The sequence below is a fragment of the Aspergillus sydowii genome (assembly GCF_001890705.1).
Source record: "Aspergillus sydowii CBS 593.65 unplaced genomic scaffold ASPSYscaffold_16, whole genome shotgun sequence".
In the NCBI taxonomy this organism is placed as follows: Eukaryota; Fungi; Ascomycota; class Eurotiomycetes; order Eurotiales; family Aspergillaceae; genus Aspergillus; species Aspergillus sydowii.
The window spans coordinates 591,306-607,069 of NW_024467874.1; the positions used below are offsets into that span (position 1 = coordinate 591,306).

The window sequence follows — 15,764 nt, forward strand, 5'->3', positions numbered from 1 at the left end:
AAAATGCTGCAGTGGTAATAAAGAGCGAGCGGCAGTAAGGCTGAATCGATTACCAACCGAGTAAGAATGGTCGCAACAACCATGCTGCACTGCATCCTGCCGGGGTCTTGGTCGACGGGGATCCTGGCCGCGAGCGTCGTTTTGGTATAGACCCCCGATTGAAACCGCACCCCAAGCCGCGAACTGACTCGGAACTTTGTACAGCCACTCGTCTGGATTGCATACGCCAAGTTCTTGCATCCACTATCGAGCGTCCCCGGCCCGTTTCTCGCTTCTGTTACGCCCTTCGTTCAGCTCTATCATGGCTTGAAGGGGGACCGGCATATATGGATCTATGAACTGCATCAGCAATATGGCCCGCATGTGCGACTCGCGCCGAACTTTGTTTCGGTGAATTCTGTCGAGGGCCTGCATAAGATCTACGGCCATGGGAACCGGTTTCGAAAGGCGGACTTTTACAACTCCTTCCCTGCCATCTCTGGCGTCTACAACACACACAATGCAATTGACAAGATGATTCATGGCCGGAAGCGTCGGGTGCTTAGCCAGGCGTTCTCGGATAATGCGCTGAAGGGAATGGAGGATGTTATGCTCCTGCATGTGCGTCAGCTGTGCTCGATTCTGGGCCGCGAGCCGAAAGGGTTGCAGCCGAGCAATCCACAAGAGGGTGCTACGTTTAACATGGCGAATTGGTTTGGGTACTTGACATATGACGTTATGGGAGAGCTCTGCTTTGGGAAGAGTTTCGATATGCTGATTGACGGCGCGAAGAGGCGCATGGTCCATTTGGTTGACCGGGCGGCGTACCGGCACTACGTTGTACGTTTCTCGGTATTTCCATGTTCCTAGTACATCGCTGACATGAACAGTGCGGTCTCTGGATGCCTCTGCACCGCTGGCATCTTGACCAGATTTTTATTCGCCGACTGACGAACGACCGGTGGAACTTTATCATGGAGTCTCGACAGGAAGCCAATAAACGCGCCCAGGAGAGAGCATCGCTCGGAAAAGACGCGAAGAAGGACTTCTTCTACTACCTTCTTAATGCCCGTGACCCTGAAACCGGAAAGGGCCTTGCGACTCAGGAACTCTGGGGAGAAGCGAACGTCCTGATGATTGCGGGCAGCGACACCACATCCACCAGTCTCTCCGCCGCAATGTTCTATCTAGTCCGAAACCCCCACGCCATGGAGAAACTGAAGGAGGAAGTGCGGTCTCAATTCAGCGACGTGGAGCAGATCGTGAGCGGACCTGAATTGAACAAGTTGACGTACTTGAAGGCCTGCATCGACGAGGCTATGCGTCTCGCACCAGCTGTTGCCGGATCGATCCCGCGAGAGGCCTCAGACCCTGTTGTCACTGTAGATGGCCTTGTTCTCCCTGAAGGGACCGGCTGTGGAACGCCTCCGTACACCATTCACCGAAGACCGGATTACTACCGTGAGCCGCTGAGCTACCTGCCCGACCGCTGGATCGAAGGGGCAGTCTGCAAGACGACGGACGACGCCTGGACAGTGACCAAGGACGAGGTTGAAATTGCCCGCAAGGCTTTCTGCCCATTCAGTATTGGACCCCGCGGATGTATTGGAAAGAGCATGGCCTTGATGGAAATGCGAGTAACCCTGGCCAGAATAATGTACCTCTTCGACTTTGAGCTGGCAGATTCCACCGGCGAGGATGAGACCGGACAGTTCAAGATGGTGGACCATTTTGTGGCTTCGAAGACCGGTCCTAACGTTATTGTTAGGAGAAGGCAATAAGCTTTTTATATTTCTAAAATGCGAAATAACATTATGCATGTTCACGGCTTTCATCTCAGATTTGCAAATGTTTTTCACATTAGCATAATGTCTAATAGGACTGGATTCATACATTAATGACCTGGGCATACTGGTACCTCTCGTAGGATATTCGTAGGCTATCTACATTGACGAGTCCTATATATTGGAGCTGGAGTAGTATCGCACCTGCCGTTTTAGGAGTAATAAGCACAGTTGGTATTTTGGGAAGGTGCGATGAGGCAACTTGAGAATAGGCAGGAAAGACCAGTACCATTGCACCTTCCTTGTATGGACTGTCCTGGGCTGCAATTGGGGAAGGCCTGACCAGTAAGTGTCGGGTACTGGCACCTTCCATAATATAACATGAAAGGTCTACCTGTGATGGAGGTGAAATATATTAGTACCGTGTAGATGACATTGTTAGGATACAGCCACTAAACGGCAGAGAATCTGTACCGTTTGGGTAACCAACGCTGCACCAAGCAGTCTTATAGGAGGTTCTTGTGAGAAGACATATAGGGAATGATAAAGCTGCAAACGCTGCGGATTGCAATGACAGACAATGGTGTTTACTTCACTGTTCGCGACAATCAGCCAACTTTGTTCAACCCCAGATTCTCCAACGGACAAATTGCGCATTGACCAACCGGAGCACGCCGGCCCAGAGTGGATCACGTGTAGCCACTCCCCCACACTATGCCAAGCACAAAAACCCGTACGTAATCGAAAATGCATAAAATAGTGGAGCACAAAAGAAGCACGGACTGGTAGCCGTGCAGTCCCCGACTCTCTTGACTCTGACCAGCAACGAACCCACCATGCCCGGGGATCCTTGGCCCCTTGCTTACCTGTACTTACTCCAAATTCCAGCAACATGACTGATCTTGTTGCACGGCGCAAGCAGTTCTCCAGCTGCGATGAATGTCGGCGGTTGAGGGTGCGCTGCGATGCCTTGGCCCGTGGCGCGGGCAGTGGCCACACGGGCGCTTCCCCGGTTTCTTGTTCGCGATGTACGCGCCGCAATGAGAGGTGCACTTTTGAGGTATTGACCCACCCACCACACCATCTAGTACGACCGCGACCTATATTAACTGACTGGCTGGCAGTGGATGAATAGCGTCCAGCCGCAGAAGGCAAAAAAGGGCAACTCGCGCAGGAATCGTGCGCATGCTCGTCAGAAGTCTGCGTCTTCAACGGCGAGCACGACTAATGGGACCTTTTCTGATCTGGCTGCGGGGAGGAGGATGTCGAGTACGCCGATGTCTGCTCTTACCGAGTCTCTTGGTAGTCCCACCGATTTAATGTCAAAGACAGTCGATGGGAATAGACTTGTCCGGAATGGAACACGGCCGGAGACGTTAATTGACCCTGCGCTTTTGGCACCCTCGCCGATGACTGGGCTGAGCGCATTCGATGCGCGATTGGCTCGGGTGATTTATCTAGCTGGCTTCGATACGATATTCGGCTCGTGGATGAGTCGATACGGGTGTCCGTTTCTGTACGTTGGGTTGTTATGGATCTGGTGAGCTATTTACTGACATATACCAGGGCAGGGAGCTTCACCGGTGAAGACCGGAATAGCATTGCCGAAGTCTGCGAACGGCTTGATCGCTGGATGGCAGAGATGTCACAGGCGGACTCGCCCCAGGGTTTAAAGGAGCATTACCGAGGGCGGAGCGCACGAGACCGGCAGGCAGAGGAGTCTCTCCATGGGGCCATTGCAGCCTTTGCAGCGAGGTGGCTACCGCTTGTCTCGCGCGAGCCGAATACATCGTCGCATTACCAGGGCGTTATTAACAACCTCTGGAGACATGCCCGACGGGATATGCTCCGCGTGATCAATCGCATTTCATACCGGTCCATCCTCTCCCTGTTTCTATTCGCGTTGACCCCAGTCCCTGCGGATGTCTCGGAAGAGGAAGAGGCAGATGGGATATTCGGGCAGGTGTGCATTCACGCTGCTCTGCAACAGATCCAGACCCTGCGCGCGCGCCAACGGAGTCTGCGGTTCAACGGGACAAAGGTATCGCAGCCGACAAAGTCAGAAGCAATCCCGCCGATACCCGAGACGGTGCGGACGACGGATTTTATTGCGGCTGAGAATATAGCATATTACGCGGCATTGACGTTTGATACGTCTGCTTCGCTGACGCTGAATTGTCAGTCGCTGCTTTCGTCGGGGTTGTTTGGATTTGAGGGAGAGATGTCCTGGAGCTTAGTTAGGGCGGGGGCCACGATGTTTAGGGATAAGTGGCGGAATTGGCAGGCCGAGGGTGTCTATGTGGTGACGGACGACAGGGCGAATCAGATTATTGCCAGTGGGACGGCGTGGAAGCTGTTGGCGTGGAAATTAACGGCGGTTCTTAAGGAGGCGTTGCGGGACGGGCATGATGAGTCGGAGGTGCAGAGGGCGTTTAGTCTCGTTGTTGATGCGATGAGACAGTTCAATGATACTTATAAACGGCCACTGGAGGCGTGCGAACAACGCATGCCATTCCTGGCCCAGCATACAAAGTTTCGCTGGTGTGAGTACTCCCGCGCCTTCATCTATGCAGACTGCTAACCGTGCAGACTCTCTGATGCTGCACTACCACCTTTCCATACTGCTCATGGCCAACGCGATCGAGGCAACGGACCGACTGGATCTATTCAACGAGATCAAAGAAACCATCGCAAGCGCGGAGAGCGCCGTGGTGAACACGCTGGTCTTCGGGTTGCACAATACCACAACAATGGCCATCAACATGGACTCCGACGGTCTCGACCATGTCGGCGCCACCGAGACATCAGTGACAGTGCCTCTAATTTCAATCGACCCGTATCCACATCACGTTGTCGCGGCCGTGCAGCTCGTCCAGATCGCCATCGACCGCGAACTGGAACAGAGGAAGATCACCCACAGCGGCCATGCGAGTGTGCGGTCTGTTCTGGAACGAGCCCTGAACCATCTCCCACAGAGCAAGTCTGTCAAGGCAGCGAGGGAGTCTTTTTCAAAAGTGTCTCATTATTCTGGAGAGCCACCTGTTCCGTATTCGATTTAATATAACCTGACGATTATGATATTATGAGCTGGCTCCGATGTCTATAAATGTATATACAGTTCGAGAAGGTTAACCTTGATGGCGATCGGCTTTATAGTCGTAAAACCCGCCCCCACTCTTAACGCCCAACTTTCCATCCTGTATCATCTTCTGTAGGTATTCCTGAGGCTCACTGGGAAGGCCACTGCGGGCTTCGGCGTAGTGTTTCTCGATATCAAGGACGACATCCAGACCCACGACGTCCATCTGTTCACACGGCCCTTTTGGCGTTTTGAGGACATCTTTGAAGATAGCATCGATTTCCTCGGGGTTACAGACTCCCTCCGACAGTGCAAGTAATGTTTCTCGTTTAATAGCGGCCCAGATACTGAAGTAGGCTGTTAGTTTATTATTGCAGTCCGAAGGGGCATGTACGTACCGGTTGTATATGTATCCGATGGAGCTCTGGCGGACGCGGAATGGCGAGAAGCTGTGCTTTTCACATTGCTCGAAGAGAATATCAATCAGGGCGGGATCAGTGTTGTTATGGCCCATTATCTCGATTGCTAGCAAATTAGTTTGTCTCATCTAATCGTCATGGATCCGAGTGCATTACCTGATGTCTCTGGTGGCCAGTCTAAATGGTCAGCGTGGTAAGAGTTATGATGTCTGATTGATACTTACAGCAGTGCGCGCTGAGAAGTCTGCTACTGTACTTGAGGTCCATGCCTTCAATGACTTCTCCGATTCCGTAGCTGCTGGAGTTTGATGCGATGATGGTGTGGCTGGGCGCGAGGTTGTCGAGTTGCGAGAGAATCTTCTGCTTCAATGCTAGATTCTCTGGGATGCACTGTGGGATGTTAACACCAGGAACCGAGAGGAATGTCTGTATTTACCTCGACAACGAGCCATGCGCCCTGCAATATAGACTCGAGCGAGTCAGGCGTGGATATTCGCACATCTCCCCAGGTCCCGGAATGCGTTGTGGCTTCGCTACGGAGTTGCTCGACGTATTTTAGTCCATCTTCGAGCTGTTGCTGGTTTAGGTCGACTAGGTATACTACACCCCCGCGACTGGACCACTGTAACTGTCAGTATTTATTTAAATTGGTATTGACCTATGCTCACCATATAGGCCAGGCGGCGACCCTGGGTCCCTGCGCCGATAATCACAACAGATCCTTGGGGACTTTGCAACTGCGTCATTGTGGTCAAGGTTATTGATTGGAAATAAAGTTCTCCAAAGTACTTTGTGGAAAAGATTTAGTTATATGAAAACATCCCACTCAACTACCGGCATGCAACTGCCGACTTGTATCGGAGCGGATCCGATGCAGCAACTCACCCTGCTAAAACAACAAACGGATCCGATGTAGCAATTCACCTTGTTACAGTAACAAACGGATCCGTTACCGGATCCGATGAGCAATACAAGACTCAATAATGATTAATGATGAACGAATTAATGATGATGATCAGAGAAGCCAAGAATGTCCCGTGCGTGTCAGTGGATCGGTGTAACCTGCACAGCTAATTGCGCCTTCGAATTGCGCGCCCTCGCATCGTATCCGGTTCCCCTTTGAAGCTTCCCCTCAAAAACTAATGGCTTACTCTTCCACCGCGGGCCTCCAGTCTGGGGACCGGGGGAAGGGTCTCGCCCGTGCTGAAATGCGGGGGATATTTGCTGCCCGCGAGGGTTGCCTTCAGTGAGGGGGTTAGGGTATTTAAGGACGGCTTGCAGGCCCTTGACTTGACTCGACTTGACTATCCAGCCCATTCGCACGATGTCGCTCTACAACACTGATCTCGAAAAGCCCGGTGCGACCGCGCTCGAGCACGAAAATGTTGCTGCCAGCCCAGTTGGCTCTGTGGGAGACCCTGCCGCGGCTTTCTCGCCGGAGATGCAGAAGCGCGTCCTCCGCAAGATGGACCTGCGTCTGATCCCGATGCTGGCACTGCTGTACCTGCTGGCGTTTCTGGACCGGGGCAATATTGGCAATGCGAAGATTGAGGGGATGCTGGATGATTTGCATATGACGGGGCCGCAGTATAATTGGTGCTGTATGTGTGAAAAGCGGATAATCTGGTCAGGTATTTGCTGACCAACAGTGACGGTGTTTTTCTTTACTTATGTCGCGTTCGAGCTGCCGAGTAATCTGCTGCTGAAGAAATTGAGGCCGTCGAGATTGCTGCCTCTGCTGATGGTTGCGTGGGGGATTGTTATGGTGCGCTTCTATCGCCACACCACAGGAAGATACAGTACTAATATATCTAGACATTGATGGGAATTGTCAAGGACTACCACGGCCTTTTGATCGCCCGTCTCTTCCTCGGTGTCGCAGGTACGCCCCTTGTATTCTATTATCCCATCACTGCGAGCACAACTGACATAACGACATCTAGAGGCCGGCCTATACCCCGGAATCGCATACTACATCACCCTCTGGTACCCCCGACACCTCGCCCAGTACCGTCAGGCCTTTTTCTTCAGCGCGGCCAGTGTCGCCGGTGCATTCTCCGGTATCCTGGCCTGGGCCATCGCGGTACGATTACACTCCGCTGCCACCCTGCCTTTGCTCACACGGTGTTAGAAAATGGACGGCGTGGGCAATCTTGCCGGATGGCGCTGGATCTTTATCCTCGAGGGAATTCTGACCGTGTTGGTTGGTGTTGTTGCGCCATTCACCATGTATGACTTTCCAGAGACGGCATCGTTCCTGACGGACCAGGAACGAGAGTACGTGATTAATGCACTGCGGACGCAGACATCTGGAGAGGCCAGACAGGAAGTCGTCGAGGAAGAGGCCAAGTTCCGCATGAAATACGTCGTTGATGCCATGACGGACTGGCAGATCTATATTGGGTTGTTCAGTAAGCGCCACTCCTTCCTGCTGCAACAGCCCTAAGCTAATGCTGTCAGTGTACTGGGGTATAACCTGTCCCCTCTATGGAATCTCCTTTTTCCTGCCCTCCATCATCAAAGATCTAGGCTATACATCATCGACGGCACAGCTCCTCACGGTGCCCATCTACATCACCGCCGCGGTTGTTGCCGTCTTCGGTGCCTGGCTGTCTGATCGATACAAGAAGCGCTCGCCGTTCATTCTCTTTTTCATGTCTCTGATCGCCATCGGATTCGTCATCGTCCTGGCCTCAACAGACCGCGGCCTTCCAGGCGTGGTATACTTTGGCGTTTTCGTTGCTGTTGTTGGTGTGTCCACATTTTCTCCCTGCATCCCTCCCTTTCCCCCCGTGTTACGTATGTAGCTAATGGACTCAGGTATATATCCCGCCTTCCCAGGAAACATCACCTGGATTAGCGTCAACCTCGCAGGCGACTACAAACGTGCTGCTGGGATGGCCATGCATATCGGCCTGGGAAATCTTGCTGGCGGTATGCCTTCCCCACCTGTCCTTTCAGGTATAAGCTAACAGACTATATGTACAGCAATGGCATCAAACTTCTACCGCGAGCAGGACGCCCCGAAATACACCCTCGGACACGCGCTGGAACTCGGGTTCTGTGTTGTGGGCATCGGCGCGGTGCTTGTGCTGCGCCAGTCGTATAAGCGGATTAATCGGAAGAGGGAGCAGATGGATGTCTCGAATTATGCGTCGTATGAGATGGCTAAGATGGGTGATCGGTCGCCTATGTTTAGGTATATGCTTTGAACAGCTCAACAAGTAAGATACCGATAACTAGTATGTTTGATCAAGATAGTGAATAGCATGATTGGAAATAGACGAGCCCACCATCCCAATAGACCAGTACGGCACAACCACATACCGCATACGTACTAAATGGATAGAGCAAAGGATTAAACGAGACCGTAGTCTCGCTTCACCAAATCCGCCGCCCGTTCCGCAACAGCATAAACACTCGACATAATATTCCCACTGACATTATTCGGAAACACCGACGCGTCGGCAACACGCAGCCCCTGCACCCCCTTAACCCGGAGGTTCGAGTCCAGTGCATCCCCCATCGCTACTGACCCGCAGATGTGGTACTCGCCAGCGACGACTTCGCGCACAGCCTGCTTCGCCTGTGAGAGGTCTTGCAGGTCGAGTCCTGGGCGTGGGAATGTGCGCTTCGCGATGGAGGATGACACAGAAGGGGCGAGACCGACTTTGTCTGCCCAGCGCAGGAATGCAGCGATCAGGGTTATGTCTGCTTCTTGGGTGATGTAGTTTGGTTGGATGGTGGGGGGTTGCGCAGGGTCTGTTGGATTGGTTTCATTAGCTGGAGGGAAAGTCAGGTATAGATAAAAAGGAGCGTACCATTGCTCTGGATATGGATGTATCCTCTAGATACAGGGTACTGGATACATAGCGCGGCACTGGCACCGGCTGGCTGACCTGGGCCCGGGGGCGAAAGGAGCTTGGATTGGTGCTCCAGGCCGTCCTTCGCGTTGAACGTTGCAGGCAGGAAAACGAACTGCATGTTCGCGGAGATGTCGCTCTCCAGGTGTGCGATGACGAGCTGGAGCTGTTTCTCGTGGAACGGGGTGGTGGGCTTGATATCCCGGATACTCTGGATCACCTCGGCGAGTTCAGACTCAGAGAGGATGCGCTTCGCAGGGAAGAAGCCCTGCGTGCCGGAGACAGCACTCAGCGGGCCTGTCCCTGTTTCTGCGTACTGCTTAACTGCGCCTTCCATGGCCTCGGGGACTTGGTAGAGGGTATCCAAGCTGACGACACCGGGGTGGAGGTCCCAGATTATGAGGCTGAGACTGTGGTCCTGCACGTTGGCGCCGACGGCAGGGTTCTCGACTTTACATTCTACGCCGGCCGCGGCGAGGATAGCTGGGTCGCCGATTCCAGAGAGCTCGAGGATCTGGGGGGACTGGATGGTGCCGCCGCAGATGATGACCTCGCGGGTTGCAGACACGGTATACTCCTCGCCGTCGAGGGTGATGCTCACTCCGGTGGCTCTGGTGCCGTCGAGGAGGACGCGGTTCACTCGTGCTTCGCAGAGGAGCTTGAGATTGGGCCGTGACGAGTTGGCATCGTAGTACTCGCGGCCGGCGTAGCTGCGTTTACCAGCGTTGGGCCCTGAGCGCGCGATTGCACCGAGGCTGTGGTAGAAGCCGATGTGGTCGCCGCTCCAGGCGTCAACAGGCTTGTTTGGGAGACTGGTCGTTTCAGCGGCGGCTTTGACGATCTCATGGTCGATGGGCAGATATGCGTCGTTGAAGCTGGTGCGGATTGGGCCTGTTGTGCCGTGGTTTTCTGCGACGAGGGGGGATGGGGCGTCGACGATTGCGGTGTTGACGGACTCAAGAGTCTGCACTTATTAGGTAAAAGTAGATATAGTGAGGGCCATATTTGGATAGATGGGGGGCCACCTGGTGCTTGCGCATGTACTCCTTCATCGACGCCGCAGACCATCCCTCGTCACCGGCCAACTCAGCCCAGTCGTCGTAATCCTGCAGCGATCCCCGGACGTACATCATGTAGTTGATTGCGCTGGAACCACCCAGGACCTTTCCCCGTGGCATATGGTGGACTCTGCCATTGTTCGCGGTCTGCGGCGCGGTGTACAGACACCAGTCATACTCTGGGTTCTCGAATGTCTGGAAAAAGCCCGCGGGCGTGTCGATGGCCGGATCGTCGATGCGGTATTTGCCTGCTTCGACAATTCCGACGGTGACGTTGGGGTCTTCGCTGAGGCGAGCTGCGATGGCGCATCCAGCTGTCCCGCCGCCGCAGATGATGAAGTCAAAGGCGGTTTGGGTGAACTCCTCGACGGAGGACGCGGGGGAGGCTTGGCCGTTGCTATCAAGTCTAGTCATGTTGGTGATGCTGCTTCAGCGATGAATGAGCGGGGAAATTGGTTCGAGGAAATTGGTTCGGCGAAATTTGGTCCAGCAAAGCAGAGATGGTGGTCTTATAGCTGCTGAGGTCACGGCTGAAGTTTAATGTCGAGAGGGGCACAACGCTGAACTGGCGCGAACCCGCGCGAGGGATTCTCTGCCATGGATCTAGAACGCCTAACATAGATTAAAGTAATACTATCCTAAGACTCAACCGAGACTGATCAAGACGTGGCCTTCGGTGTCATTGGAGGTTTTGTGCGGGGAACGGTCGAGCTGAGCCCGCGGCTTGTCGGCTGAATCCATGTGAGAGTCTGACCAGAGTAGGGCGCCTGAGTGGTGAGACCTGTGATAAGCTGGAAGTGGAGGGAGGCCTAACATGCGTAGAGGAGTAGAGGGGCCCTATGGAGTTGCAGTTGGCGTGCACAAGTAGGGCAGGGCATGCACACGTAACGCTTGCCGAAGTAGGGCTTGCATAAAACAAGCCATGTAAACGAAATGCAAAAAAAATGCAATCGAAACGCAAACAAATAATGACAAACTGATACCCACTGCAACCTGATATACGTTATGCACAGTAAACCCCACCGTCGGAAGGACATTCCTTTCTGGGATCGTGTACTGAAGAAGCTGGCACCATCTTCACATAAGAGCCCGCGACAGCAGCCAACGTCTTTATCAACATTATCGACATCTTTAGCAGCTTGTTCGGATCATGTCTGACCTTTTCGTTGAAATCACCGCTCCCAACGGGCGCAAGTACACGCAGCCCACCGGCCTGTTCATCAACAACGAGTTCGTTGCGTCGAGCGGCCAGACCATTACCTCGATTGACCCCGCGTTCGTCTCATTGCCTTGCATTCTAGATGCCTTACTGACGGCAATACAGAACAGATAAGCCGATCGCGACCGTGCATGCGGCCAGTGTAGACGATGTCGACCGTGCAGTAAAGGCCGCCAAAGCAGCCCTCGTGCACCCCTCATGGAAGAATCTCCCTGGCACCGAGCGCGGACAGCTCATGGGCCGGTTGGCAGACCTCATGGAACAGAATAAGGAGTTGTTTGCCACTATCGATGCGTGGGATAACGGTATGTTGGCTGTGAATTGGCTGCGCGTGGGCAATGAACTGACGACACAGGCAAACCCTATCACGTCGCCCTCAACGAAGACCTCGTCGAAGCCATCGGGACGATTCGATACTACAGCGGCTGGGCGGATAAGACATTCGGCCAGACTATCAGCACAACGCCGGAGAAATTCGCATATACTATCCGCCAGCCTGTTGGTGTGGTCGGCCAGATCATCCCGTGGAACTATCCCCTGTCCATGGCGTGCTGGAAGTTGGGACCGGCGCTTGCCTGTGGGAATACGGTGGTGCTGAAGCCTGCAGAGCAGACGCCCTTGAGCATTCTGATCTTTGCGAAGCTGTTCAAGGAGGCTGGATTCCCGCCAGGCGTTGTAAACTTTGTCAATGGCTACGGTCGCGAGGCTGGTGCTGCGCTGGCTGGACATCCCCTGGTGGATAAGATCGCGTTCACGGGTTCGACCATGACAGCAAGGGAGATCATGAAGCTGGCTGCTGGTACATTGAAGAACATCACCCTAGAAACAGGAGGCAAATCACCGCTGCTTGTCTTCCCAGATGCAGACCTCGAGCAAGCCGTCAAGTGGTCCCATTTCGGAATCATGTCGAACCAGGGTCAGATATGTACTGCTACATCGCGCATCTATGTTCACCAGGATATCTTCCAGACCTTCCTGGCTAGGTTCAAGGAGGCTGTCGAGACGACGTCGAAGATCGGCGACCAGTGGGACGAGAATACGTTCCAGGGTCCTCAGGTTACGCGGGCCCAATATGACCGGATTTTATCGTACATTGAAGCCGCGAAGAAGGACGGCGTCAAGGTTGTCACTGGAGGCGCTGCACATGCTCCTGCTGATGCAAAGAACAAGAATGGATACTTCGTGCAGCCGACTGTCTTTACGGGGGAGAGTGATTCGTACGCTATCGTCCGCGAGGAGGTCTTTGGCCCGGTTGTTGTTATTCTCCCATTTTCCAGCGAAGAGGACGCCATCAAGCGTGCTAACAATACAACGTACGGGCTTGGAGCGGCGGTCTTCACACGCGACCTGGAGCGTGCCCATCGTGTTGCGGCGGAGATAGAGGCAGGCATGGTCTGGGTGAACAGCAGCCAGGATTGCGACCCGCGTGTGCCTTTTGGGGGTGTCAAGCAGAGTGGAATTGGACGCGAGCTGGGAGAGGCTGGTCTGGAGGCTTATACACAGGTCAAGGCGGTGCATGTCAACATGGGAAACAAACTCTAGATTAGATTACGGTGCTATAGAATACACTCTACCTTGTATATCTATCCAATGCCTGGGTTTACTAGAAGCGGTTAATGATGTGCTGCTGGTAGTAGTGGTAACCCACGAGGTAGACATACTTGTAAAATCTTTCTATATCAAATGGCTTCGGACCCGGTTGCCTTATGATAGGCGCTGCATCATCAGCCTGTAATCACTCAGACTATATATCGGAGCCGTTCAAAACGGAATAGACCGAGTTGGAGAGCATCCCGTAGTTTGATTTCAGACAGGAAGGAGAGTCCGATGTCGACATGCAACCACCTACGCCGAAATTAAATCCCGCACGGTCTGGCCTCATTAGCCGCGACGTTACTGTTCTTGTGCGGCTATTGGCGATCAAACAGGCTGCAATTGGGAGAGCGTTTTGCCACGACCGAATAGGCAGGTTGTTCCTAGATAAGGGTGCACACGACGTGTCTCGCCCGGGGTAGAAGCACGAATTACAAAACGGAAACACTCTCTCGCCAATCTGAGGAGACAGAAGATAAAGCGCCTGTGGAGCGGCTGGAGTGTGTTTGGGCTTCCCCAGACGGAGTATCGTGGAGTCCCCAGCTTGCGGCATATACAACGAGAATAACAACAATGTCCGGGGTACAATATTGCGCTGTGAGGGAAGTAATTAAACTCAGTCCTAGAAGTAGCCAATCGGTAATTGAATAGATGGCTGAAACTGTATCTTGAATATCCCGCAAGGCGAGAGTATCTCTACTCGCAGGGCCCATAGATAAGACGGAGGATGCTGTGTCGTAGCCACGCTGACTATCTGTCCTCCGACTCCCTGCGCGGTTCCACAGAGTCTCCTCATGTCTCTTTCAATATAAGTTAGCACCTGTCTGCGGATACACCGGTGCGGTGTTTGCCCTCGACCTCCCACTTGCAGCTTTCATAACCCCTTTTGTCTCATCCTCTCATTCACATTACTCGTTAACCTTCAATACCTTAACACATATATGATACTTTTACTCCATTATAACCATGTCCTATCTATCATACACAGCCCAGCCGGCAAACACCGACATTGAAAGCAGTCCCGAGAAAACCCACGAAGAGAACGCCGGAATGGCCATAGACGAGCAAAAAGCCGAAAGCATTCCGTATCGCCAGGATGCCTTCGGTGACGAGTCACACGCAGAAGTCAAATACAAAGTTCTCAAGTGGTGGTACGGTTTGCGATTCCGACCCTTATACACTGTCACTGATGATAGGCCCCTTAGGCAATGTGGCCTGTTGATGGTCGCTGAAACGATCTCGCTCGGCATTCTGTCCATTCCTGCGGCTGTAGCTGGTCTCGGACTTGCTCCTGCTATTGTCATTCTCCTCTCGATGGGTGTTGTTGCGTCGTATACCGGCTACGTGATCGGGCAGTTCAAGTGGCGGTATCCCCATGTTGTCAGTATGGCCGATGCGGGAGAAGTCTTGATGGGCCGTTTTGGTCGGGAGGTCCTGTTCAGTGGGCAGATGCTCTTCTTGATCTTTCTGATGGCGAGCCATATTCTCACTTTTACCGTGGCGATGAATACCCTGACAGAACATGGCACTTGCTCGCTTGTCTTTGGCGTGGTTGGCCTGATCGTCTCGCTTATTCTCTCCCTGCCACGCACGATGAAGAACATGTCGTGGCTGTCACTTGCTTGTCAGTTCTCTCCAATACCCTGCTGTACAAAACTAATATCGCCCAGCATTCATCAGTATTTTCAGCGCCGTGATGATCGCCATGGTCGCCATCGGCATCGAACACCCCGGTGGGCCTGTTAAAGCCACCACCGAAACAAACCTCGTTACTGGATTCACTTCTGCACTGAATATCATCCTGTCATACGGTGAGCTTAGTATTCAAGTCTTTGTGTATACCCATTCTAACGCCGTCCAGCAAGCCACAACGCCTTCTTCAATGTCATCGCCGAACTGAAAGACCCCAAGGACTTCCCTAAAGCCCTTACCCTTCTACAATCTATCGATATCTCGTTATACCTCGTTGCAGGAGTCGTCATCTACTATTTCGCCGGGGCGGATGTTGAATCGCCAGCCCTTGGCTCTGTTAACCCATTGGTCTCTAAGGTTGCATACGGCATCGCATTGCCAACCGTATGTGCCTCCCTGAACTGTTAATAGCCATAGGTCTAACATGACAATCTAGATTATTATCGCCGGCGTGATTAACGGCCACATCGCCTGCAAATCAATCTACACCCGTGTCTGGGCCGGGACAGATCGCATGCAGAAGCGCGACGTTATGGCCGTCGGGTCGTGGATTGGAATCGGCGTCGCCCTCTGGGTTGTTGCTTGGATTATTGCAACAGCGATTCCTGTTTTCAGCAGTCTCCTTAGTTTGATGGTGTGTCCACCCTTACCAATTACATTGTCATTAGTTACTTTACTTTATAACTATGGGCTACGGTATACTGATCTTGTATAGACCGCCCTCTTCGCCAGCTGGTTCAGCTTCAGTCTCCCCGGTGCATTTTGGCTCTTCATGAACAGGGGACTGTGGTTTTCGTCGAAAAGAAAGATTGCGCTTACTTGTTTGAATGTGTTTTGTTTTGTTATTGGCGTTGTTATGTGTGCCCTGGGTCTCTATGCTTCTGGAAAGGCGATCCATGATGACCCTGGGAGTGCGAGCTTTTCGTGTGCGAATACCGCGTAGATTTCTTTTCTTTTACTTGTGAAATTGTGGAGATTTGGTATAGATTGAACGTTACGCAGGTAGTGGATTTAGACAGGGTTGTGATTATGTTTTGTTTAAGATGGTGTTTTCTTGCTTACTAGAATGTCCTCAAGT

General features: G+C 52.9%; 7 protein-coding genes across 7 annotated transcripts; 5 read left to right on the plus strand and 2 right to left on the minus strand.

Annotated features, from left to right (window-relative positions):
- Positions 1–28: 28 nt before the first annotated feature.
- ASPSYDRAFT_51036 (cytochrome P450) lies at positions 29–1,887 on the plus strand. Its single transcript, XM_040848214.1, has 3 exons — positions 29–144; positions 205–819; positions 870–1,887. The coding sequence occupies exons 1-3, from the start codon at positions 67–69 to the stop codon at positions 1,758–1,760; spliced, it is 1,584 nt and encodes a 527-aa protein (XP_040697346.1). The 5' UTR covers positions 29–66; the 3' UTR covers positions 1,761–1,887.
- A 1,366-nt stretch (positions 1,888–3,253) lies between these two features.
- On the plus strand, positions 3,254–4,822 carry ASPSYDRAFT_162580 (uncharacterized protein; the record flags this gene model as incomplete). Its single annotated transcript, XM_040843088.1, has 3 exons — positions 3,254–3,279; positions 3,330–4,306; positions 4,353–4,822. The coding sequence occupies 3 exons, from the start codon at positions 3,254–3,256 to the stop codon at positions 4,820–4,822; spliced, it is 1,473 nt and encodes a 490-aa protein (XP_040697347.1).
- Positions 4,823–4,891: 69 nt separating this feature from the next.
- On the minus strand, positions 4,892–6,007 carry ASPSYDRAFT_212492 (3-hydroxyacyl-CoA dehydrogenase family protein; the record flags this gene model as incomplete). The annotated part of the gene is made up of 6 exons (XM_040844038.1): positions 4,892–5,189; positions 5,241–5,367; positions 5,418–5,438; positions 5,486–5,621; positions 5,698–5,883; positions 5,930–6,007. The coding sequence occupies 6 exons, from the start codon at positions 6,005–6,007 to the stop codon at positions 4,892–4,894; spliced, it is 846 nt and encodes a 281-aa protein (XP_040697348.1).
- Positions 6,008–6,468: 461 nt separating this feature from the next.
- Positions 6,469–8,551, plus strand: ASPSYDRAFT_212495 (uncharacterized protein). Its single transcript, XM_040844039.1, has 8 exons — positions 6,469–6,862; positions 6,911–7,026; positions 7,077–7,143; positions 7,205–7,344; positions 7,393–7,672; positions 7,722–8,012; positions 8,082–8,195; positions 8,250–8,551. The coding sequence occupies exons 1-8, from the start codon at positions 6,586–6,588 to the stop codon at positions 8,471–8,473; spliced, it is 1,509 nt and encodes a 502-aa protein (XP_040697349.1). The 5' UTR covers positions 6,469–6,585; the 3' UTR covers positions 8,474–8,551.
- On the minus strand, positions 8,164–11,057 carry ASPSYDRAFT_51043 (GMC family oxidoreductase). Its single transcript, XM_040848215.1, has 4 exons — positions 10,150–11,057; positions 9,083–10,088; positions 8,250–9,023; positions 8,164–8,195 (listed from the first exon to the last, which is right to left on the minus strand). The coding sequence occupies exons 1-3, from the start codon at positions 10,594–10,596 to the stop codon at positions 8,620–8,622; spliced, it is 1,857 nt and encodes a 618-aa protein (XP_040697350.1). The 5' UTR covers positions 10,597–11,057; the 3' UTR covers positions 8,164–8,195; positions 8,250–8,619.
- A 275-nt stretch (positions 11,058–11,332) lies between these two features.
- ASPSYDRAFT_36479 (uncharacterized protein) lies at positions 11,333–12,943 on the plus strand (the record flags this gene model as incomplete). Its single annotated transcript, XM_040845431.1, has 3 exons — positions 11,333–11,457; positions 11,507–11,706; positions 11,757–12,943. 3 exons carry the CDS (start codon positions 11,333–11,335, stop codon positions 12,941–12,943), a joined length of 1,512 nt encoding a protein of 503 aa, XP_040697351.1.
- Positions 12,944–13,887: 944 nt separating this feature from the next.
- On the plus strand, positions 13,888–15,707 carry ASPSYDRAFT_187757 (uncharacterized protein). The gene is made up of 6 exons (XM_040843596.1): positions 13,888–14,145; positions 14,200–14,618; positions 14,665–14,805; positions 14,856–15,070; positions 15,123–15,320; positions 15,402–15,707. Exons 1-6 carry the CDS (start codon positions 13,961–13,963, stop codon positions 15,627–15,629), a joined length of 1,386 nt encoding a protein of 461 aa, XP_040697352.1. The 5' UTR covers positions 13,888–13,960; the 3' UTR covers positions 15,630–15,707.
- Positions 15,708–15,764: the final 57 nt, after the last annotated feature.